This window comes from Coffea arabica, chromosome 11c, assembly GCF_036785885.1.
Source record: "Coffea arabica cultivar ET-39 chromosome 11c, Coffea Arabica ET-39 HiFi, whole genome shotgun sequence".
NCBI lineage: Eukaryota > Viridiplantae > Streptophyta > Magnoliopsida > Gentianales > Rubiaceae > Coffea > Coffea arabica.
In genome coordinates this window covers 7,770,713-7,797,845 of record NC_092330.1, presented here as the reverse complement: position 1 = coordinate 7,797,845, position 27,133 = coordinate 7,770,713, and the positions used below count along the sequence as shown (strand labels likewise).

General features: G+C 35.3%; 1 protein-coding gene and 1 non-coding gene across 2 annotated transcripts; one reads left to right on the top strand and one right to left on the bottom strand.

Annotated features, from left to right (window-relative positions):
- Positions 1-2,432: 2,432 nt before the first annotated feature.
- On the bottom strand, positions 2,433-2,957 carry LOC113715892 (uncharacterized). The gene has a single exon (XM_027240198.1). It carries the CDS (start codon positions 2,955-2,957, stop codon positions 2,433-2,435), a length of 525 nt encoding a protein of 174 aa, XP_027095999.1.
- Positions 2,958-23,464: 20,507 nt separating this feature from the next.
- LOC113717445 (small nucleolar RNA R71) lies at positions 23,465-23,571 on the top strand. The gene has a single exon (XR_003454375.1). It is a non-coding gene; the product is annotated as a small nucleolar RNA R71 (small nucleolar RNA).
- The last annotated feature ends 3,562 nt before the right edge of the window (positions 23,572-27,133 follow it).

The following is a 27,133-nucleotide window of genomic DNA, read 5'->3' as shown; positions in this document are numbered from 1 at the left end:
AGAGATATGCAATTTAAGAATCACAAGATAACAATAAGTAAATAAGAAAGGAGGAATTACAAACCAATTGACTACCAAGCTCCTTTTGAACTTGTAGATCAATTCAAACAAACTTCTTTCTTGAAGTTGATGAAATACAACCAATCTTGTGTACAAAAGAAGGCTCACTTCCTCCTTGCCCCAAGTTCCACTCGGTTAAATTAGAAAGTTTTACTATCCCTCAGGACAACCCTCACAGAACTACACTATTGAAGTATTCATTCACAAATGAAAAGATTACAATGAATTTCACACCACCAAGACTACAAATCTTCTTTGGAGAGTGTTTTCTCACTAAAACTACTCTATATCTTTTTTATTTGCAGTGTGCAAAAGTTGTTTGAAATTCCTGACCATGCTCTATTTATATGAGACCAAAAAAGTGCTTCATTAATACTTCCAACGGATAGAAAGTAGCTGAAGAGTCAACTAGCCGTTGGGAGTATCGTACGTCCGGTACTACCGTTGTTTGAGTCCGATAGCACATAGAGAGATTGAAAGATCCTATCAGACATCCAGTACTTCCGTCTGATAGCAGACAAAGAGTTTGAAAAATTCTATCGGATGTCCGATGCTTGCGTCTGACAGCTTTTGTCTTCCTTTTTCTTCTTTCAAATGCTCTTGTCTTTGAATCAAATTGCTTCAAGACTGAAAGAATTTCTTAGAAAAGATATTAGTACTATCCAATTGTTTTTGTAAACATCAAAAGACAGGGATCAAGATCAACAATTTTTCATACATTTAATAATAAATAACTCAAATAGAATGTCAAAACCAAGAGTTTCCCTGTATAGTAACTGTAGGCATTTTGTGGAGTTATCATGCATGTATAAAGGCCAAAATTGGCTTAAATAATCACAAATACATAACCCAATGTCATAAGAAATTTATTAAATATGCTTAAATGCCCACTATTATGATATTCGATATGTGACATAAAAATTATCAAAAATTATCAAAATCACCAATTGAGTATACTAACAACAACTATGCTCCATTTAATGAATTTTGACAATAACCAAGTTTATAGCAACCATCCATTAGCAACAATAATCCACATTTAACTATAAACACGATTAAACAAAAATTATCCCAATAATTCACAAAATTTATCAAAATTACTCTCTATACACAATATACATTCCAAAACATCATCACCTAACCATTTGTAGGCATAATCATCCATATACAAGGGCTCAATAACAATCTAATTTACTTTTCTAATTTTTTTCTCAAATATAGCAATTTACAAATTAAAACAACTAATAATCCATCAATTTGCTACATTTGAACATGTAAACCAGCTTAATTAATTATAATAAGCATATTGGAGGCCAAAAACATCAATACATATCATCAAAAATTCGAAATTAAAAGATGTCAGAAAACTAAGAAAATTGAAAAATATGAACTTCTAAAATACGAAGATTTGATGAAGAAACTTACCTTAATCACATAGAAGGATGTTTGGAGATGATGGTTATGCAAAAAGTCCTATGAAAAATACCCCAATTGAAGAAATTAAGAACCGAGAACCCTAGCCCCAAATTTCTTAAAAATCGAATTTTAGTTTTTTTCTTGGATTTCAATATGTTAAAAAGACTTTATGAAGGCTAAATGATGATGGGTTGATATTTTATAGTAAGAAAATGAAATAAAAAGTGGAATTTTGTGAAGATGTGCATGTGAGGATGAAGAAAAATGCGAGAAGCAGGATGAATAAGAAGAAAACTGAAGCTAAATGTCGCGTTTTTCTCTTTAAATCAAGGATGAAATCACGACTGTGCAAAACGTGACCTTAAGTTGCGTTTTTAAAGGTTGTGTTTTATGGGTTATTCTTGCAGAATGGAAAACGCGACTTCATGAATACGCGACTCTAAGTCATTTATTGAAGTCGCGTATTCTACTTAATTCTTGCAGAAATCAAAATGCGATTTCATGAATACGCGACTTCAAGTCGTATTTTCTACTTTAATTCTATAGAAATCAAAACGCAATTTAAGGAATATGCGACTTTAAGTCACGTTTTCTTGGGCTCCACGTTTTATTTTGCAAAATTTGCAGAAATGTTAACTTTTTAAAAGTACACATGATATCCCAATTACTCAAAATGCTTTCTAAATCATTATTTTGCCAAAAATATCATTGCATGCATATGTAAAATGATCAAAATATGCATTTTACCTCATTTTAATGAATCAAAAATACCTTTTACGCAAATCGAGGGGTTGAGTTCTTTGATCAAATTTCATTTTTTTCGTCTCAAATGGTCATCTTTGCTTCCGTTTGCCGAACCTACAATACAAAAATAACAAACTAACTTAAATACATGCATTAAATACAAAATCATACCAAATTAACATATATAACTCAAACATTGGGTTGCTTCCCAACTAGCGCTTTTGTTTATAGTAGATGGCTCGACTCAAAAGATTTGGCTCATTAAGTTGAAGAGAGTCATCCAAATGACATATGAGTCCTTTGGGGACAATTTCACCCGCCAAGTAGGATTTTAATCTTTGTCCGTTGACATTGAACAGCTCATTTCTTGCATTAACCACCTCAACGACCCCATAAGGAAAGACTTGAGTGATTTCAAATGGTCTTGACCATCTTGATTTGAGTTTTCTGGGAAACAATCTAAGGCGTGAATTGTACAAGAGCACTTTTTGCCTCATCTCAAATTGTTTAGGTATAAGATGCTTATCATGCCAATATTTGACTTTATCTTTATAAATCTTAACATTTTCATAAGCATGTAGCCGGTGCTCTTCAACATCTGCAAGATTAAAATCCATATTAATTGTTTTAATAGTCCAATATGCCTTATATTCAATCTCTACAGGTAGATGAAAAACTTTTTCAGATACTAATCCATACGGCGACATCCCCAAAAATGTCTTAACTGATAAACCCATAGTGCGTTGTCGAGTTTTTTTGCCCAATCTTTTCTTAATTTGTTCACTGTTTTCTCCAAGATGAGCTTAATCTCTTGATGGGCTAACCCCACGTGTCCGTTTGCTTGTGGATGGTGTGGAAGTGATGTCTTGTACTTACAACCATACTTAAGCAACAAAGAATCAAGTTGTTTATTATAAAAGTGTTTTCCTTCATTACTTACTATAGTCCTAAGGATATTGAATCTACTGAAAATGTTCTTTTTAAGAAACTGAATTACCACCTTAGTATCAGTAGTAGGTGAAACAATTACCTCCACCCATTTAGAAACATAGTCGACGGCTGCTAAGATGTATTTATTATTAAAAAAACTAAAAAATGGCCCCGTAAAATTCATACACCACACATCAAATAATTCTATTTCTAAGAAAGTAGTTAAGAGCATTTCATTTTCTCTATAGATATTTTCGGTTCTTTGGCAAGCATCACAGTTTTTAACATACTCCCTAACATCTCGATACATGGTAGGCCAATAAAATTCTGATTGCCACACCTTAACTATGATCTTAGAAGTGCTAAAATGACCACCCATTTCTAAGTTATGATAATGATATAAAATATCACGTACGTCATTTTCGGGAATGTATCTACGAACCATACTATCAGCACAATGCTTATAGAGCAATGGTTCCTCCCAAAAATAATTTTTAACATCATGTAAGAATTTTATATTTTGGTAAAAATTAAACCCTTTAGAAGTATTTCACTTACCAAATAATTAGCAAAGTCCGCATACATGGAGAATTGATAAGTGTTAGGACAAATTCATTCGAAAAATTATCTTTAATTGGAATTTGGTCATTTGTCGGGATATACTCTAGTCTCAAAAGGTGATTTGATACAAGGTTCTCTGATCCTTTTTTATCCTTAATTCCAACATCAAATTCCCGCAATAAAAGAATCTACCGGATTAGACGAGATTTTGCATTTTTCTTATGCAGTAAGCAATTAAGAGTTGAATGGTCCGTATAGATGATAACTCTAGATCCTATTAGATAGGATCTAAATTTATCTAGGGCAAATATCACTGCTAATAGTTCCCTTTCCGTAGTTGCATAATTGAGTTGCGCCTCGTTTAGCAATTTGCTAGCATAATAAATAACATACATCCTTCCTTCTTTCTTTTGCCCTAGAACTGCTCCAACCACGTAGTCGCTTGCGTCACACATCAATTCAAATAGTAGCGACCAATTCGGTGAAATTATAATAGATGCGGAAATCAATTCCTTCTTTAACCTATCAAATGCAATTAAACACTCATCATTAAAATGAAAAGGGGTATCTTTACATAGTAAATCACACAATGGCTTTGCTATCTTAGAAAAATGTTTAATAAAATGTCTATAAAAACCTGTGTGTCTAAGAAAATTTCTTATCCCCTTGACATTGTTTGAAGGTGGCATTCACTCAATAATTTCTATTTTTGCTTTGTCTACCTCAATTCCTTTAGAAGAAATCTTGTGCTCTAGAACAATTCCTTTACGAACCATAAAGTGGTATTTCTCCCAATTTAGCACAAAATTTGTTTCCTCGCATCTCTGCAAAATTAAATATAAATCAAGAAGACAATGGTCAAAAAATGAACCAAAAAATGAAAAATCATTCATAAAAATCTCCATAATTTTCTCAATATAATCAGAAAATATGGCCATCATGCAACGTTGAAATGTAGCAGGAACGTTGCATAGACCAAATAGCGTCCTTCTAAAGGCAAAGGTGCCGTAGAGGCAAGTAAATGTGACTTTTTTTTTATCTTCCGAAGTTATAACTATTTGGTTATAACCTGAAAATTCATCAAAAATACAATAAAGTTCATAACCAATTATACGTTCTAATAATTGATCAAGAAAGGATAAAGGAAAGTGATCCTTTCTAGTAACTGTATTCAATTTCCTATAATCAATGCACACTCTTCATCCAACCACAAGTTGTGATGGAATCATTTCATCGTTCTTGCTCATTATTATTATGATTCCACCCCTTAGGGATAACATGAATGGGGCTAATCAAAATACTATCAGAGATGGGAAAGATTATACCTATATCAAACCATTTAAGAATTTCATTTCTTATCATCTCTTTCATATTGGGATTGAGTCTCGTTTGCATTTCCACCACTAGTTTGCAATTGTCCTCTAGCAAAATGCAATGCATACATATAGAAGAACTAATGCCTTTTATATCCGAGATTATCCATCCAATCACCCTCTTGTACTTTCTTAGAACTCTTAGTAGATTCGTACGTTGTTCCTCGTCTAGGTGAGCACTTACAATCACCAGTAGAGTGCTATTCTCTCTAAGAAATTCATACCTTAGATAGTTAGGAAGCGGTTTTAGGTCTAATTTTGGCGGTTTAATCTCCGAAGATGGTGGGAGTCCTTTTCCTTGACCAAGCATCTCATAAACATTATCTCTTTTATAAGGTGCCTGAAAATCCAAGTACTTGGCCAATGTTTCAATTTCTTCATCCATTCTCTCTTGCATCCCTACACTTGTTAAACAAAGTTCAAGAGGATCGAAGTCAAAGTTGAGTCGACTCAACTCTTGGGCTAGCATTTCAATAGTGGCAATGGAACAAGTATGGTTGGTAAAAGAAAGATATTTTTTTATTTCATTCAAGTTAAATATTACCTCTTCTTCACCTATTTTAAATTTGAATTTGTCATTTTTGACATCAATAATAGTACCCACAGTTGCTAAAAATGGTCAACCAAAAATAATTGGGATAGACATATCTTCCTCCATATCTAATACCACAAAATCCACAGGAATGATGAATTTTTGAACTTTAATCAACACATTTTTCAAAACTTTTAATGGATATCTAATAGACTAATCAGCTAACTGCAAAGTAATATTAGTACATTTTAACTCATACAAACCTAATTGTCTTGCCACAGTTAAAGGAATTAATGATACACTAGTACCAAGGTCACATAATGCCTTAGAAAATTGAATATTACCGATGGTGCAGGGTGTAGAAAAACTCCCCGAATCCTTCAATTTCGGTGGCAGCTTGTATTGTATGATGGCACTGCACCTCTCTATTAATGCTATCGTTACACGATCCTCCAATTTCCTCTTTCGTGTCATGATCTCCTTGAGTAAATTCGCATATGAAGGAATCTATAAAATAGTATCAGTGAAAGAAATATTAATATGCAATTGCTTCAAAATTTTGACAAACTTTTCAAATTATTTGTCAAGCTTATTTGGCTTGAGTCATTGAGGAAATGGAACTGCCGGAGGTATCGAAATGGTAGTGGAGGATGAAGGTTGGTCTTCTTTTGATTTTTCTCTACTACATTCCCCCACACTTACCTCTTGCTCTACTCGTTCATCTCTTTGTTTCTCACTCTCATTGTTCCCTGCCTTTTCTATCACCGAAGGATCCTCTAGTCGTTTACCACTATAAAGAGTAATGGTTTTGACATGTTCCCTCGAATTCATCTCCGTTTTACTAGGCAATTCTCTTTGACTTCAATTGTTAATAGAATTGGCTATTTGATCAATTTGGACCTTTACGTTTCTATATATCCTAGTCAATTGGTCCAACCGCCCCTCTAATCAGTCGAACCTTTGTGAAGTGCCCTTGGCTAACTTCTCCACCGTTATCTCCCAACCTAGTTTAGTTTTCACTTGTGATTGTTTTGGTTGAAATTGTGAGGACTTGCAAAATTCTTCTTATTTTCTTAAAATACCCTTTTATTTTGATTAAATTACTTTATAATATCTTTACTACTCATTTACTCCCTCAATAGTTATAATAAATCATAGAATCAAGGGTTGTACCTTTAGTTTTATAGTTAGCGTAAATTAGGGTTTTCGCGTATTTTAGTTGTGTAATCACTTGGTGAGCTGTGTGTACTAAATTTGGTGGATTAGAATGAGTATTATGTAAGGAAAAGTGTGTGATTAGAAGTGATAATAATAAGCTAGTGAACCATAAGTAAAAACACAAGTACGTGCGAGTTAAGGAAAAACGGCTCGAACCGACGTGCACTGTTTGCTACCGAATGAGTACACCACTTGAACACTACTTTATTACCTTAATCACCTTGCTTTTATTTCAGCTAATTAGCCCTAAAATATCCTATAAAGAAGCCAACATTTTTGACCAAAGAAAAGGAAAGAAAAGAAAAAAACAAAGAAGGGAAATCTTGGCTTGACAAGTGTCAAGGATCCAACCAACTTTGACCAAATTAATTTCCTATCTTCTTATCTTTCTCTTGGCTTCATTTCTTCTCCATTTCCTTCACCTTGACCAAAATTCTAGGGAAAGAAAAGAGAGAAAAACTTCCAAAAATTCCATCTTGATAGCTTGCTTGATTCTTCAGAAAAGTAAAGTGAAACTTGAATCCACTCCGATTAATCTTTGGGGAAGCTTGGAGGTGAGCTTGATGCAACTTTTAGGAGGAAAAAAGTCCTTGTATCACAACTTATTATGGGAATTATGAGGTATTATACTAGAAACCTCTCTTTTTCGTTCTTATTTTGCAATTGAAGCAATACATGACTTGATAGTGATGGATTTTATGGAAGATTTTATGGTCTTGGTTATTAGCTTATAATTTTCAACTAGGGTTTGTAATTTTTAGTTGTGATTAAGGTTGTTTATCTAGTATATGATGTTTATGAGCTTGGATAGGGACTTGAGATAATGATTAAAGGCATGAGTGTTAGTTTTAAACATTGAAACATCAAATTTCTAGCATTAATGATGAATCTGCCCTGTTTCTGACTTGCATATTCGTCCATGTTAGAGGCCGAATCAGGTCTAGGTCAAAACATGAAAGTTGTAGGGAATGGAGTTAAATATCTGGCTTTAAACTTTCAGTTTAATCATAGTACTGTAGCATATGAAATGACTAAAATACCCCTGACTGCCAAAAGCCCTATTTCACAGGCAGCTTTCTGTTTTCTCTGAGATTGCACATTTTGACCCTGAAAATGCACGAACTGGGTGTTGATGTCTTCATAGGAAATGTAGGTCTATGTCTTAGCTTCGAAAATGCCATAAAATTTATCCCAATCTAATAACCGTAGCTTCAAATGTGACCAAAATGCCGGAAGATGTCAAACCTGCTACTTAGCCATTCGTCTTCAAAATTGGTTTCCAACTTTGATTTTTATGGTTGCATTGCTAGAATTGCCTTGTATTTTGATGACATTGAACCTAGTTGAAGGGCTATTGTGTTAGGATTGCTTATGTGTGAATTTGGGCTGAGTTGAGGAAAAAAATGAAGCCATAAATGGCTGAAAAATAGCAAAATACAAAGGGCATGCTGCCCAAATTTCTATTACTTGCTTTTATGAATATTAGTGAGATATAAGGTTTGAGTTTAGGGTTAGTTGGATCTTAAGTTACATATGTATCCTTGAATGCATTTCAATATTAGTATATGAGTTGTTTTAACCAAGATTTGGTATCAATTAAGATGAAAAGTGTTAGTTTTCTCTTGAAAATTTTGAATTACCTTTGCTCACTTCAATTTGGGATTAGTTATTCTTACGGTTTGTCGGTGATCAAGGGCATAATCTGAAAGGAAACTTTTGACATTATTTTGCTTAAATTGGTGAGTGTTCTTTGTAGGTTATGCTTCAAATGACTATGTAGATTGTTGTGAATATTTGATTAAATGTTAAATATTTTTAATGATTGCTAAAATGAATTTTTGTTAGGCGAGTATGTACTTTATCGCACTCGACTTAAATGAACGTGAAATTTTCAATGATTAAATAATTAAATGCTACTTGTGCATAAATGTAAGCCTTTTGGCTGAACTGGGCCCTTGCCCTTCGTTGCCAGTCGAATAGAGCCAGAAACGAACTCGGTCGGGCGATTGGTGACCCTGGAATAATGTTTGGTATACTCGAATATAACCATGAAGATTGGTGGAGACTAACCAGTGAATTGGCTAGTGGCGGGAAATGAAATGAATGAATGAATGTCAAAAATATTGGAGTTTTCACTTGCAAATGTTTTCTAATGTTGGAGGAATAAAGAAAATGGTTGGCGAACGAATGAATGAATGGCTCCACGTGAACATGTATCCTTTCAATGAGTGGGTTATTATTGGGTTTTTATGTCAAATATTTTTTGGATTATTTGCTATTAAATGATTAATGTCCTAGATTTAATTGCTCGATTATGTATATGGAACCTCACTGGGCTTTTAACTCATTCCTTTAGTATTGTTTTCCTACAGGGGATACGAGCGAGGCGTGAGACTTGTACAGATTAGCGTAGTCTAGTTTTTTTTTGGATTTTGCAATTATACCCGCGCTAGTGTTCGACTAGGGCTGGTTGCACCTGGATTGTAAACACCTTGATATATTTGGGCATGTATAAGTTTTGTAGTTGGATTTGAGTATCAATGTATATGTTAAGTTTGGAATCGCTGTTTTATTTCTTTTCTATAGTTGTAAGTTCTTTTCTGGAGTTAAACGTGAGTGAGTTCTGGTAAGAGTTGGACAGGCGACTCGCTAAACCCTAGGGTACGTGTGACAGCCCTACCTCCCCCTAAGGCGAACCAAAGGGGTTAGCGGACTGCCTGCCCAACTCTCGCCGGGGACTACGGAGTCGAATCACACAAACCTTATGTTACGCGCGATCAACCCCCAAGAAAACGGACAATTAAAGGCCACCAACACAAATTTAACTTACCAAGCCACGTAGTGAAATAGGACATCCCTTAAGCACTACCATGAAAAGAAAATTGGAAACGAAAACGAAACTAAAAATGAACAGTACTGCCACGTCACAATCTGGCCAGTTTCTGGCCGGATACCTGGCCGGATTCCTGGCCGGATTGGAGGCAGTAGCCAACCCAAATTTTTTTCAATTTCCCCTGCCTATCCGGCTAGATATCCGACCAAGAATTGGCCAGATACTTGGCCGGATTCTAATGAACAGTGCCCGACAGAAATTTCTTCTTTTCTTGTCCAAATTTCGCGCGCGTCCGAAACCCAGCCAAATACAAGCAAATGTTAACTAACAATAAAGAGTACACACACTCAAGCAAAATTCCATATGCATATGAGAAAATGCTTTCATATATATACAGGGTATTAGATTTACAAATTCAAAAGAGAACATTAGATTGATACATTAGGGTTTCCAACTGTCGAGTAGCTATACCAAAGAACAAAAGAATATCTAACTAGCTCACTCGTGTCTCAAAATCATGATTTCCAAAAGAAGTTCCCTGTAAAGAAAACAAAGTTAACAGAAATGAGGTGAGCTTACGCTCAATGAGGTACCAACATAGTAGCAGTTTAGAATCACGGTAATTCATATTCCATTAGTCACATAAGCATATTCAATACAGAAATAAACAAACATTTTAAATAGAAAGGATACGGGTGGCTCTCAGGAGCCCAAAATTCCTGTTGCAGTATTTGATCCAAACCCATTGACTCTCCGTCAACGTATAAAGAACAATCATGTTCGTAAATCCCGCTTTATGCCAAATTCCGTCCACCAAACTTTCCCCTACCGGGTCCAAACACCTCAACAGTAACAGAAGTGGTATTACTCGAGTATACCGGAATCAAGGGTCTCAATACCCAAAGATTCCAAAACAGACTACTGTGGTTCGTTATCTAATCGACCTGACCCTTGCCGGCTCGACTTGAATAACTAACCACAGGTTTTGAGCTCGGAGGTCACAGAAAAGTCGTTGGATACAAGCCTCCAAACGATGTCAGAACAGATACAGATAACATATCCAAATTCACACAATACATAGGCATACAGACAGATAAGGGAACGAGTGTGATAAAATACACCCTCGTCTCAAATAGAATGAACAGATAGTACAATCATTCATATCACAGATTGCATGTACAGAAACCAAATTAAACAACAAATGAGGGGAGTGGTACACTCACCAGTTTCAGTACAGATACTTCAAAAGTTTTTACCCAAAGTGGCTTTAATCGCCAAGAAACCCTAAAATAACCAAGATAAAACAATTATAGTTTGCACATCCACAAACCCAATATATGGAATGCATCAATGAGGCTCGACTACAAGTCGTATGCCTTCCCAGGTTAAGTACTAGTACAAAAGAATAAAATATGACTTTTGAGCAAAAAGATAACAGTTGGTCCTAAGGTTACAAACAACTCTCAAAACCCATCATTTTTACCAAGATCAACTCAATTTGAAGGAATCACGTAGCCCTAAAATTTTGGGCAGCATGCCCTCTGTATTTACCTATTTTTCAACCATTTATGGCATCATTATTTTCTTCAATCAATTCCAAAGTCACCCACAAAATGATCTCATTTCAATAGCCGTTCAATAGGCTGAAAGTCGTACAAGTACAAATTCAAGTTAGGAAAATGTTCGGAAATGAAGTTTAAGTCAGAAAATAACAGATAGATTTGACGTCGCTTAGCGGAACAGACACAACCGAACCTACGCTTGTCGGATTGGGGTGTAATTTATACCATTCAAAGCTAAGATAAAGGCCTAAAACTTTGATAAAGACCACTCAGTCCAGTTCATAGCATATCTAGGTCAAAATTTCAAATTACAGAACCAGCATCTCACAATCAGACTAGTTAACCGCGCTATGATTAAACGAAAATATCTCAGGCTACTGAAGTCCGATTGAAGTTTATGTTATGGCGTTTTGAAGCCAAGACGTATACCTACGTTTCTTATGAGGACTCCAAAGCTAAATCATGCATTTTCAGAGTCAAAAATGGAAATCTCCACGAAGATAGAAAACTGCCCGCGAAACAGGGCTTATGGGCAGTCAAGGGTATTTCGGTCATTTTACATGCTACAGTGCTCCGATTGAGTTGAAATTTTACAGACAACTATAAAACATCATTCCCTACAACTTTCATGTTTTGTGCTCAAGCCTAATTCAGCCTCCATCATGGTCAACCGTTGATTCGAGTCGATTTTCCTTAAATCACGTATAATAGGGTTTTAACTTATAATTTACTAATTTATTATTATCACTTCTAATCACACACTTAATATGATCTAAAACTCACTCTTAATCACCAAATTTAATCCACACTCCGTACCGATTAGTCATACTACGAAAAGACGTAAAACCCTAATTCACGCTAATCTTGAAAACGAAAAGGGAAAACCCTTAATTCAATGTTCATTTACACTTATTGTGGGGTGATTGGGTAGTAGGGCTATTATAAAGTAATAATTTCCAAATAAAAGGGAATTTTTATGAAAAATATAAGGAAATTTTCCGGTCGTCACACTCTCTCCCCCTTAAAGAAATTTCGTCCTCGAAATTTTCTTATGAACATGATCTATCAAAATCTAAAGTAACCAACGGATTGTACCTTCTACGTCCTCAGACGAGTCAGGAACCTGATAGTACTCTAGAGAATATACCTGAGCTGGTGCCTTCGATCCAATACCTTCCCCTTTCGACTGTCTGGGGTTAGTCTCAGTTAGTAACTGGATCCCTTTTTCTTTTCCCAATCAAACTGGACAGTCAGCAATCCAATGATTGGCGCTCTTACAGCGCAGACATTTCCCCTCTTTTTTTCAACAATTTCCCTCCGTATGATTTGGCCCTCCGCAATATCCACAGGAACCACGAGTAGTAGAGACTGATCCCCTCTGTGAGACATCACGCGACACCCCCGGTTGTCGTACTCCCTCGTTTCCCTTTCCAATCTTAGGGGGTGTATGCTTATCTTCTTGTTCCGAGCTACTCCCAGGGAAGCTCCTTTCTTGGCTTGAAAGTTTCTCACATGTAACCTCGCATTTTCAATCCGCTGGGCTTTCTCCACAGCATCACTAAAGGTACTAAGTTGGGCTACAGCCAAATCCTTCTGAATCTCAACATTTAATTCCTGGACAAAAAGTCTTATCCGTCTTTGTTCGGTTACAATCAATTTGGGCGCAAACTTAGATAACCGAGTAAATTGACTCTCATACTCAGCCACGGTCTGAATTCCTTGGCGAAACCGAATGAATTCATCTTCATTCTTTTCTTGGATTAGAGGAGGGAAAAACTTGGTGTTGAATTCCCTCATGAAGTTCACCCATATCCTCGGAGTTTGTTCTCTTCCCCATTTCAGTCTAATGATATTCCACCAAGATCGGGCTGCTCCCTCCAGTTGGAAGACAGCGAAGGTTACTTGTCTCTCCTCAGTATAATGTAATGTAGCAAAAATATCGATCATCTTCTCCAGCCACCTCTCAGCCACGTTAGGGTCTGGTCCTCCAAGGCATTTTGGTGGGGAGAACTTTTGGAACCTTTCGAGGGCTTTATCCTCGCCCTCTACATTGTTACCAGGGTTTTCAGGTTGAGAATTAGGGGTTTGGCCCTGGTGTTCCACTATATGAGCTAACAGATCGGTCATGCGCTGGATAGCAAAGGCTACCTGAGCATTTGGGTCAACCCTAGGTTCAGGCGTGGGTTCCCGATTACCCCTTTCATTCGAGAGTTGCTTACGTCCGCGCCCGTGACCTCGTCCACTACGAGTACCCTCAATTTGTCTAACCAATCTATGGTTGAAAAGTGAATAGAACATTAAAGATAATTACATGCATAAGTAAGTAACAAAAGTACACACAGATCAAAATCATATATATATAACACAACTTTATCAAATAAATCACACGGTAATAGTCAGTTAGATACAAGCAAAAGGAAATTCCATGAAAGTATCTGGGTTATCAAAAGTACTATATACCAACTAGGCCAAAGGTTCAAAAGCAACTAACGAAAAGCTTTCTCCCTCTAGGGTTCTGTCCATACTCTATGAGAATAGCACAATTCATATCTTAGACAAGGTTACTCATACTTAATGACACCCGAACAAATCACACAAAGTTCCATAGAATCACATTTCCAGTTCGCCCAAGTCCTTTCTAACCTAGACTTTCATCTCTTTAGTAGCCGGGTACAAGAATCCCAAAGAAGATAATTCACAACTCGAGCCAGCCGGTCCCAAGAGTAAATCATCCCTATTAAAGATTTCTTCTCGACATACATATCTATCTTTTGCAAGTACCACAATAAGGGATCTACACTTATAACGGACACGATTCATAGCCTACGCCTAAAAAATAGCACAAATTCCTTTACACTTATTCACACAATCGGGATCATAACACCACTAGATCCAAACTCACTCCGTGCAAAGATCACGCGAAATGGCTCTGATACCACCTGTGACAGCCCCACCTCCTCCTAAGATGAACTAGAGGGGTTAGCGGACCGTCTGCCCAAGTCTCGCCAGGACTACGGAGTCGAATCACACAAACCCTATGTTACGCGCGATCAACCCCCAAGAAAACGAACAATTAAAGGCCACCAATTCAAATATAAGTTACCAAACCACGTGGTGAAATAGGACAACCCTTAAGCACTACCATGAAAAGAAAATTGGAAACGAAAACGAAACTGAAAATGAACACTACTGCCACGTCACAATCCGGCCGGTTTCTGGCCTGATACCCTACCGGATTCCTGGCAGGATTGGAGGCAGTAGCCAACCCAAATTTTTTTCAATTTCCCTTGCCTATCCGGCCAAATATCCGACCAAGAACTGGCCAGATACTTGGTCGGATTCTTATGAACAGTGCCCGGCAGAAATTTCTTCTTTTCTTGTCCAAATTTCACGCGCGTCCAAAACCCAACCTAATACAAGCAAATGTTAACTAACATTAAAGAGTACACACACAAGTAAAATTCCATGTACATATGAGAAAATGCTTTCATATATATATATACAGGGTATTAGATTTACAAATCCAAAAGAGAATATTAGATTGATACATTAGGGTTTCCAACTGTCGAGGAGCTATACCAAAGAACAAAAGAATATCTAACTAACTTACTCGTGTCTCAACATCATGATTTCCAAAAGAAGTTCCCTGTAAAGAAAAAAAAATTAACAAAAACGGGATGAGCTTACGCTCAATGAGGTACTAACATAGTAGCAGTTTAGAATCACGGTAATTCATATTCCATTAGTCACATAGGCATATTCAATACGGAAATAAACAAACATTTTAAATGGAAAGGATACGGATGGCTCTCAGGAGCCCAAAATTACTGTTGCAGTACTTGATCCAAACCCATTGACTCTCCATCAACGTATAAAGAACAACTATATCTATAGACCCCGCTTTACGCCAAATTCCGTCCACCAAATTTTCCCCTAACGGGCCCGAACACCTCAACAGTAACAGAAGTGGTATTACTTGAATATACCGGAATCAAGGGTCTCAATACCCAAAGATTTCAAATCAGACTATTGTGGTTCGTTATCTAATTGATTTGGCCCTTGCCGGCTCGACTCGAGTAACTAGCCACAAGTTTTGAGTTCGGAGGTCACAGAAAAGTCGTTGGATACAAGCCTCCAAACGACGTCAGAACAGATACAGATACAGATAACAGATCCAAATTCACACAGTACATAGGCATACAGACATATAAGAGAACGAGTGTAATAAAGTACACTCTCGTCTCAAATAGAATGAACAGATAGTACAGTCATTCATATCACAGATTGCATGTATAGAAATCAAATTAAATAACAAATGAGGGGAGTGGTTCACTCACCAGTTCCAGTACAGATACTCCAAAAGTTTTTACCCAAAGTGGCTTTAATCGCCAAGAAACCCTAAAATAACTAAGATAAAACAATTATAGTTTACACATCCACAAACCCAGTAAATGTAATGCATCAATGAGGCTCGACTACAAGTCGTATGCCTTCCCAGGTTAAGTACTAGTACAAAAGAATAAAATATGACTTTTGAACAAAAAGATAACAGTTGGTCATAAGGTTACAAACAACTCCCAAAACGCATCATTTTTACCAAGATCAACTCAACTTGAAGGAATCGCGTAGCTCTAAAATTTTGGATAGCATGCCCTCTGTATTTATCTATTTTCTAGCCATTTATGGCTTCATTATTTTCTTCAATCAATCCCAAAGTCACACACAAAATAATCTCATTTCAATAGCCGTTTAATAGGTTCAAATTCGTACAAGTACAAATCAAGGTAGGAAAATATCCGGAAATGAAGTTTAAGTCAGAAAACAAAAGATAGATTTGACATCGCTTAGCAGAACAGACACAACCAAAACTACGCTTGTCAGATTGGGGTGTAATTTATACCATTTCGAAGCTAAGATAAAGGCCTACAACTTCGATGAAGACCACTCAGTCCAGTTCGTAGCGTATCTAGGTCAAAATTTCAAATTACAGAACCAGTATCTCACAATCAGACTAGTTAACCGCGCTATGATTAAAAGACAATAACTCAGGCTACTGAAGTCTGATTGAGGTGTATCTTACAGCGTTTCGAAGCCAAGACATATATCTAGGTCAAAATTTCAAATTACAGAACCAGCATCTCATAATCAGACTAGTTAACCGCGCTATGATTAAAAGACAATAACTCAGGCTATTGAAGTCTGATTGAGGTGTATCTTACAGCGTTTCGAAGCCAAGACATATATCTACATTTATTATCAAGGACTCCAAAGCTAAATCATGCATTTTCAGAGTCAAAAATGGAAATCTCCACGAAGACAGAAAACTGTCCGTGAAACAGGGCTTATGGGCAGTCAAGGGTATTTTGGTCATTTAACATGCTACAGTACTCCAATTGAGCTGAAATTTTACAGACAACTATAAAACATCATTTTCTACAACTTTTATGTTTTGTGCTAAGCCTAATTTGGCCTCCATCATGGTCAACCAGAAGCAAGCAGAACAGGGTAGCTTGGTTTCCAAATTCTGAAATTTGCACCTTTACTCTATAAATTCATATCTAACAAGTGTTCTGTCATCAAACCCACCAATTACTAGCTCAATAACATCAATTAAGAGGTAGATAACCATAATCAAGGCTGAAAATATAAACTCTAGCTAAAGATCCCAATATATCATTTAACCCATGAAATTTTCCCCATAAATCCATCAAAACTACAACTTTAAGCTTCTAGTTTACACATATAAGAAGTAGAGGGGAGTTTCTTACCAAATTCACCTTAATCCCTATGTAAAAAAGCTGCCAAGACCTTCTTTTTCCCAAATCACTCCACTAAAACCCTTAAACTTCCTTAGAGATCAACTTTTGTGGAGGAATTTGCAAGATTATCGGTTGAAACTCAAGATTGAGGCTTGAAATTAAGGTGCAAGGTGAAGTTTTTCTCTCTTCTCTCCTCTCTATAGGTCAGCCAAGCAAGAGTGAAAAATGAAGGAATTTTGGTCAAATTTTTGTTTTATGAATGTTAAAACAAGTTGGTCACAGTCCAACTTCCACAGAGGCCTTGACACTTGTTTTCTTTCTAGCATTTTCTCTCATTTTTCTTGGTCAAATATTGTGGCTGATGTATGAGATATTTTTGAGGGTTAATTAGCTGAAATAAAATGAGAAGATTAAGGTAATAAAGTATGGGTCAAGTGGTGTGTTTACCCGGTAATAAACGGTACCCGTCGGTTCGAGTCGATTTTCTTTAAATCGCGTATACTAGGGTTTTAACATATAATTCACTAATTTATTATTATCACTTCTAATCACACACTTAATATCATCTAAAACTCACTCTTAATCACCAAATTTGATCCACACTCCGTACCGATTAGTCACACTACAAAAAGGCATAAAACCCTAATTCGCGCTAATCTTGAAAACGAAAAGGGAAAACCCTTAATTCAATGTTCATTTGCACTTATTGTGGGGTGATTGGGTAGTAGGGCTATTATAAAGTAATAATTTTCAAATAAAAGGGAATTTTTACGAAAAATATAAGGAAATTTTCCGATCGTCATAGTACGCTCTAGGGGGAGATGGGGTCGTCACAGGAATCCCAATGGATTAGCCGGCCTTTGAGGATTGACTTGATCTTTCCACCCAAATTTTGGATTATTTCTCCACTCCGGATTGTATGTATTCGAGTATGGTTATTTTGAGCATTCCTATTGTAATTATTAACAAATTGAACCTGTTCAAGATCAACACAGTCATTAGTATTATAATCACCTCCGCATATGGAACAACAACCTACATGAACATTAGATGAATTTGAACCACATCCGGATTGTCTGCTTAACTTTCATCATATTACCCATTTGGGTACTAAGTATATTGATGGTATCCATTTCGATCATACCTATTTGGCGTCTTGGATTACCTCTTTCGTTAGCCCATTGATAATTGTTTGCCGCCATTTCCTCTATCAAACCTTGAGTTTCTTCGGGTGATTTTGCCATCAAATCTCCACTTGTAGCTGCATCAATAGTCGTTTTAGTAGAAAAGGATAAATGATTATAGAAGGTTTGTACAATTAGGCAATTGAGAAGTCCGTGGTATGGACATTTCCGAAACAAATATCTAAACCGTCCCGTGATTCATTTAATAATTCACCATTTAATTGACTAAAACTAGTAATGTCCATTCTAATTTTAGCTATTTTAGCCGATTGGAAGTATTTATTCAAGAATGCCCTAAACAAATCATTTCAAGTAATGAAAGTGTTAGGAGCATGAGAGTGTAGCCAAATTTTAACTTTATCTCTTAAGGAAAACAGGAACAACCTTAGCCTTATAGCATCCTTACTAACTCAATTCATTTTAATGGTATCACATATCTCCAAAAATGTGGCTCAGTGTGCATTTGGATCCTTTATGGCATTACCTCCAAATTGAGATTATTGAACCATTTGAATTAACGATGGTTTAATCTCAAAATTGTTAGTGTTTACCGTCAGCTGTGCTATACTTGTTTGAGATCCTTGGGTTCTCGGTAGAACAAAATCTGCCAATTTGAATTAATTACTTGTTAGAGCTTGCCAATTTGTTTCATTTTCTACCATTTCATTTTCAAAGGTAGGTCTATAGCGATTCCCTCTATTTATTGTTGCACCTCTCCTTCTTCTTGTTGTGGTGTACGTATTCTTTGCCTATGTAGTGTCCTTTCAATTTTCAGATCAAAAGGTGCGACTACCCGTAAAACCCGGTGCATACATTACAAACAAAAATAAAAGAGATTATGTAATAATTATTTCACAAAAATTAATAAAAATTCTAACTTAACTATAACCAAGTTTAACTAACTAAAATAGAAAATGTCAAAATTAATAAAACTTGTTAGGCTCTAATATTGCCGCTCCCCGGCAATGGCTCCAAAAGCTTGACGAGTTTTTAGATATGAGTGCAAGTTTTTTCCAAATTATACCTGTTTTGTTGCAAGTATACAAGTCAACTAGTAGTTTAGGGTATAAGTCGGGTCAATCCCATAAGGAGCAAATTTACAAGTACTAAGACCTTACTTACTCTATTATTTGGACTAATAATCAATTAAAACAAGAGAAATTGTAATTACTACTCCCTAACTAGTCTTAACTAGATTACTTGCAAGGTAATAATGGAGAAAACTCACTAAATGCTTGAGTCTAGGGATGTAGATTCCACTTATGGCATCAAAGATACAAGTAAATACATTTACCTCTTTTTACAACTTTTGTTTAACTAGAGATTCATTTCTAATATTCCAAATCTCATTCTCATGATGAAATGGTCTAAACTAGACTAGTTTTCCCTATTCTCATGGTGAATAACTAGATCTACTCTTGTTTCCTTCATGAAATGCAAGGTTAATCCACTTAAGTGTATCTCTATTCTCATGAGTATACTACTTAAGCTGTATTTATGTTATTCCATTATTATTACCAACTTTCATTGATTAATAACAACTAATAACTAGCTATTGGTGATCAAGCAACAATAAGTGATAAGCATGCATAATAGACAAGTTAATACAAGGTGTAACAAATGTAAATCATATTCAATTCATATCAAATAGCCATAAGTTTCATCTACTCCCTAGATCTAGAAATTTAGCTACTCATATGATAAATGACAAGAAAGAAAGTAGCTTCATTGTATGAACACATATTGAATTACAAGTAAAAGATAGATAAAGAAAGTTTAGCCAAAAAGTGAAGAAGCTCCCAATGATCTTCTATTTCTTCAACAAAAATGAGTTGTACAATGAAGTCTCCTATTGTTCTCACAATGTTCTAACTACAGAGAACAAATCAAGACTAAAACTAAGCTCTAATGCTAAAATCTGATGAGAATTCCTTCTAATATCCTATTCTCCGCCTTTCTAATGATTTTTAGACAAGACATAAAGCTCCTTTTCTTTTCCTTTTAGAATCTTCAGCATGTGCAGCCAAAATTCTATTCAGAAGTAGAGCTGAAAAACAGTGTGAAAATAGAACAAGTGGCAAAGCAAGTTGCAGAAAGTAGGCCACAATATGCGACCTCATGAATACGTGACTTAAGGTTGCATATTGTCATCTTGCATTTTCACCTCTATGAATTTAGCTCCACGTCAACTGATATTATCTCAATGATGGCGAAAGTTATAGCCCTTTGAGTTAGCTTTCCAATGCTTCAATAATCATCTAATTTGGAGCTCTGTGGATCGAGAAATGACCAAAATATCCTCGACTGGTCAGAGCTCTATTTCAACTTTCGACCATGGACATGCTCTTCTGTATTTCAACTTTTTGATAAGGAAAACGATTGAACTGGACTTTGATGTTTTCTTATCAAATATCGATCTATCTCTTAGCTTCAAAATGATATAAGAATCACCTCAATTTGATGCGTGTAGCTCAAGATGTAGCCAAAATACCATAATATATCAAAGCTGGAAAACTTTGCATTTCTTCCTTTGATTATTTTGCACTTCTTGTCCTCTTTTTATCACTTCAAACCATCAACAATCATCCAATTATCTTCTCATTTCATGCCATTTGATGATTGAATCATTAAACCTACAAAAGCATGAAGTTTTTACCATTAAAATCCATAGAAATGCAATTTTTACCACTTAAACCATAAAATGTATATTTTCACTAAAATCTGAGTTAATTGGCAATAAAACTAAATAAAACACACCAAAACTAACTAATAAAACACACTTAAAATGCGCAAAATATGCACTTATCAACATCCTTAAACTTTGTCATGTCATACTTATCACATTATCATATAAAATCTTAACAACAGTAAGTTTTGAGAATCTAGCTATCGCTTATTAGGGATAACTATAAAATTGCACAAGAAATGGCAAAAATTAGATAAAATTTGAAAATTTTGAATAAAAACTTCAACAAAAATGCCATAATGGTTAAGACTCTTACTTCACTAATATACCACCCCACACACCTAAATCTTATATTGCCCCCAATGTAAGAAATAAAAAACAAAAAATTAGTTAAAGGGACAACAAAACTTCCCTAAAAATGGAAAAGAGCACAATATGGCTAAAGATCAGCAGCAAAAAGTGGGGTGAATCTAATATGATGAAAGTAGCTACCAAATTTTTCAATCATTTTAGATGAGGGTATGCCTAAAATATAAGGAGTTTTTTGGTAAAAAATTTTAATTCATCAATTTCAGCACGATTCATAGATGTGGATACGTCTTGTCAACCAGTAGTTTTCTAAAATTTCTAAACATATCTTTAGAACTCATTAGCCAGTTAGGCACGAGCACACCTTATGTGGTAGTAGTCTTCTGTCCACTAAAACAATAAAATCAAAATCAAACGTATAAAACACAAGAAACCTAAAATCAAAATAAACTAAAAGAAATTGGGTTGCCTCCCAATAAGCGCCTTTCTTTAATGTCTTTGGCTAGACATAAAGCATTATTTCTCAATCCGATTGTAATTCAAACTTTCTTGCAATGGGTGGAATTTCTTCAGGATCTAAATCACCATTACTGCAACCATCTTCTTTAACTTTTGGCCCATTTTCACATCATAAGTTACTTTCAATCCATGATGTTTGTTTGCAGTAACTTTCAACTTACCCCTATAAGTAAACTCAAAATTCTCACACAGAGGGATTAATAGCATAAATAGAAAACACAGAATGAAAGTTAATAGAATGTTTCGTTTCATAAAAAATATTGAAATGAACTACTTCTTCACCAAATTCTATCGTAAGTGTACTCTTACTAAAATGAATCTTAGTTTGGATAGTACTCAAGAATGGTCTCCTTAATATAATTGGTGATGGACTTGAAAAGTGTTCATCATCCATGTAAATCACATAGAAATCAGCAGGAAAAACTAATCCATCTAGTTGAACTAAAAAATCCTTAATTACTCCATCCGAATAAGCAAATGTGCGATCAGTTAATTGAATTATTATCTCTGTTTCTTTCAAAGGTCCTAGATTTAGGGAATTATAAATATATTTGGACATCACATTAATAGAAGCCCTTAAATCTAATATGGCATTCTTAATTCTGGAATGTCCTATTTTACAGGGGATAGTAAATATACTTTGATTCCCGCATTTAGGTGGTAGTTTTCTTTGTAAAATCACTGAGACATTTTCATCTACCATAATTTCCTCATCCCCTCTTAATTTCTTTTTGTTAACACACAAGTTCTTCAAGAATTTAGCATATTTTGGTACTTGTTTGATCGTGTCTAACAAAGGGATATTGATTGCCACTTTTTGGAATACGTCTAGAATCTCCTTCTCTTTGTCTTGCCTTTTTGGCTTCTTCAACCTACTAGGAAAAGGTGATGGGTTAGTATTAACTTTAATTAAAGGTTTAGAAATTACTTCAGAAGTTCCTTGCTTATTCCTTCTTCTTCCAACTCCTTTTCAATTTGATTCTCGCTCTTATCCTTGGGAACTATAGGTTTTGGCCCTTTAATCTCTTTCCCATTTTTGAGGGTTATGGCACTAATGTTTTTCGGATTCACCTCAGGTTGAGAGGAAAGTCTTCCTTTCTCTTGAGACTCCGAGTAGTTTATTGCAGATGCCATCTGACTCATCTAATTTTTTAGATTTTGTATGCTCGCCTCTGTCTTTTACTAGATCTGCAAGGTGCTAGAAACTAATATCTTTACTATGTCTTCAAGAGATATTCCTGAATTAGAAAAAGAGGGTTGAGGTCTTGATAGACACTATGGCTGGAACCAATGCTGTTTATTTTGGAAAAAATTCAATTGCCTATTCCCTCAATAGCTAAGGTTTGGATGATCCATCCAACCCGAATTATAGGTATTGGAGTATAGATCATATTGTCTACATGGCACAGGCACGTTACCAGTCACGTTCATCTACTCAGCACATCATCTTGCATCATTGGAATCCATTAGTAGGGTGATTAGTATTCTTGCAAATTCTGCATGCCTTGACTTGCTGCACATTTCCTATTGCCATTTGTCGAATCATAGAAGTTAGCTTAGATAATTGTTCTTGAAGTGATGCAATGTTCATCTCGTTCATTCAGCGAGTTGGGACATCCTCTCGTGTGCCAAACTGTTGTGAGTTTTCTGCCATTCCTTTAATTAATTCCTCTCGAAGAGTATTGTTCACTAAGGCACCTCCATTTGTAGCATCAATAATGCTTCTGTCTCTATAGAGTAGGCCTTCATAGAAGTACTAGATTAAAAACTGCTTACTAATTTGGTGTTGGGGGCAATTTGTACACAACTTTTTGAATCTCTCCTAATATTCATAAAGGGATTCCCCAGGATGCTACTTAATACCACAGATCTCTTTTTGCAGACTGGCAATTTGAGATGTAAAAAAATATTTCTCTAGAAATTTTTTCTTCACGTCATTTTAGGTTGCAATACTCCTTATAGGCAAATAATACAACCAATCTTTGGCAACCCCCTTTAATGAACAAAGGAATACCTGCGTCCTGATCTACTCCTCTATAACACCATGTGGTTTCATACTCAACCAGACAACGTGGAACTCCTGGAGGTGTTTGTGAGTCTCCTTACCTAGCAGACCATGAAAGTTTGGTAAGATGTGGATTAAACGTGATTTTCATTCAAATGTTGCATTTTCAGCAATATCAAGAAAAGTGATGCAAAGTGGCTAGTGATTCAAGTCAGAAGCGGCCAAGTCCCTTAAGGTTCTATTGTTAGCCATCGTGTCTGCTTCTTGCTCAGAACCGCTTGAATAGTCACTTGAAGAGTCTCACTGCTAAATTAAGCACGGGGATGTAGTAAGTCTTTGTCCCTTCTCGCGTTTCCCGATCTCTTTCATCAATCTATGCGCTATCTTGTCAACCTTAGGATCTTAAATTAATTCACTTATGTGAGAAGAACGAGGCAAAAACGAGCAAAAATATCAAAAAATAAAATAAATTCAAAAAGAAACAAATAAACCAATATTAATCCTCAGCAACGGTGCCAAAAATTGATAAACGTCGAACCTGTACGACAATAAATTCCTACCCACAAAAATATGTGATCGAGTATAATGGTAAGTAGAGTCGTTTTCGCAGGAATTAGGGCAAATTCGTTTCTTTCCAAGTGAGAATTAACTAGGGGTTTTAAAAAATTAAAATTAAAATAAATAAAAACAACCAAATAGAAGAGAATTAAAATTAAATCAATAATACGTAAGTTCTAGCTAAGGAGAAAACTTTGAAAGTAGTTCATACAACTGCTCATTGATGCAATAATAATTTCATTTATTCATTAACAAATATGTTATAATTACCAAGCAAGCGATGACAATCAAGTTTTTCTTACCGTATCAATAGTTAATGTAACACCCGTTAACTATTTCTTTAACTAAAAAATAACCCTAGGTAAGTCATAGAATTTAATTTCTTGATTGCATTAAAAACTAGAAAATCTCAGTTCTAATCAATAAACACACTACCAGGGTTTATTTAAATTAGATCATATGTTTCCTAACATAAAGTTAATCATGCTAGTTACCACTAATTTAAGATAATTAAATAATTATGGATTTAATTATCTTAATTGACAGTAGATTGTTATATTGAATTAAATATCGGACCCTTGATATTCAAACAACAAAACAATCATGAGAAAATAAATCAGAAAACATACGAATATTAACGAATAAAAAAAATAGATAAAAACAATTTGATCTCACAATTGTAATTGAACCAAATCCATTGTTACTTTTTGACTAGAATAAAAAATTAGTTGCTCATTGCGTAAAAAATTCCCAACGCAAAACTATGGAACATCCCAAAAGACAGGTGGCTAAGAAGAAAGAACAAAAGTTGTCTTTCTTTACAAAACCAAAGATACGATGCTTCAAATCGTTTTCCTCGGAAGTACTAATCACTAATAAAGTTAGCCGTCCTTTGTCTCCCTATTTTATCTCTAAAGTGTAGCTATCAAGATAAAGTATTTTTCCTAATTGGAAAAAGAAACTATAAGTTGTTTCCTAATTAATAACCTCTGAATTTTCTGCCAAACGTCCGTTCAGAATTTGACTCGAATTAGGAAGTCTATAGTAGGATTTAGACATGCCCACGCTAAATTGGCCATGAGTCTTCTGCCGGAAATTTCCTCAATTAACCCCCTTTTTACTCTTTTTCTTGTCATATTCCTATAATCAGCAGTAATTGCCAAATATAAGTAGAATTCATTCAATAATACAATATTTAACCAAAATTACAAAAAAATATTTATAAATTTAATAGCAATTACGCACCCTATCAATAAGGTTAAAGAGGGTGCTTAGCATCTTCTTATTTTTCTAGTTCATCACTTTTTGGCCAAGGTGTGCGTGTTTAACCAACAAAATTACGACCTTTTTTAACTAACACAAACTCAATTGATATTGAAGTTGCCTTATTATCGTAATCTGACTGAGGATTACTTGCTAATCCATGTTTCCAGATTAATAGGTAAGCAAAATTTGGTCGTCATATGTAGATAGCTATTGTTAAGGATTGATGGAAGTGGCCCTTTTATTCAATACATTATGTTGAAGAAGATTCAACATGGACTCTATATATCTCACATGCACAAAAGCCACAATGTCTGAATGGGAAGTTAAATTTCGGCCATTTTCAAGTGCTATAAAGAAAGACTTGACATTGGGATTTGACTGCATGAGAGACTAAATCCAGAAATATATGTATAAGCACAATTACGACATAGAAAAGTGCTTAATTTGCTATTAGGTCCCGTGCAAAAATGTATTTTTTGTTTACCAGAGGAGTAATTTTTCAAACTTTAATTATCAATTCTCCAAATTGTCCACCAAAAACGCCAAAGCAAAGGAAAATATGAATTTTTGATATAACACTACTAAAGAACACCTGCCACCACCTACATAAAATTTGTGCAAGATCAGTACATTGTGGTTCATCTATTATCACTCAATTAATGTCATTAATCGTTCTTTCACAGTTCATATAGTCCAAATTCCGTTTTATAAAGACGTGATTGTGTACTTGTTTTCACAGTTTGAGTAGTGTCCAACAGAATTGAATATTTTTTTAGCATGAAGCTGAAGAAAGTACAACTTTGAACTGCATAACTTCGGCTACTCCCAAATAGAAAAATGTGAAGGGACAGGAATTGAAAAAATTATATAAAGTAGCGATTTCCAATTGAGTTCTGGATTGCTCAATTTTCCACTCTCGTTTCTAAAATGTTTTCTTCACGTTTAAATTTTAATGTTATTGCTTCCTTTTTATAATAAAAAGAAAAAAAAAACACGTTCCAGCAGGAAGATAGGGGCGGGTCTAGAGGGTGTGGGAAGCAAGTGAAGTCTGAATTAGGGCAAGGGGAAAACTGATTTGGCCAAAGTAATATGGGCTGTGGAATTATCATTTGTCGTTTTTTGGTTTTTTTTTTTTGGTTATATGTTCAATCAGTCAAATTGTTGACGATGTTCCATGATTCTTTTGATATTGGCAATTGATAATATCACAGCTCATATTTTATTTCACAGCAAGTTTATGATGTGAAATGACAAAACTATCCCTCCTAAGTCCAAATTGCACTTGGACTTGAAAAGGGCAATTTTGATATTTTGAGTAAAAATGGCTGTGGAACTTGAAAAATGGGCTGCGGCAATTTTGATATTTTGAGTAAAAATGGCTGTGGAACTTGAAAAATGGGCTGCGGCAATTTTGATATTTTGAGTAAAAATGGCTGTGGAACTTGAAAAATGGGCTGCGGCATTAATAGCACCCAAAGAAATTAGAGCAGGGTATGAATTTACCTCCCAAATTAATACCATTGAGCAAGCTATGGATGGAAAAAAGGGAAGACAGTTCTCTAAATGTGAAATCCGTATCAACTCGTTGCCAATCTTACATATGGTAGAGACAAACATG

Coding starts and splice junctions, on each gene's coding strand:
- LOC113715892 (XM_027240198.1), bottom strand. CDS start 2,957: ATGGGTTTATCAGTTAAGACATTTTTGGGGATGTCGCCGTATGGATTA.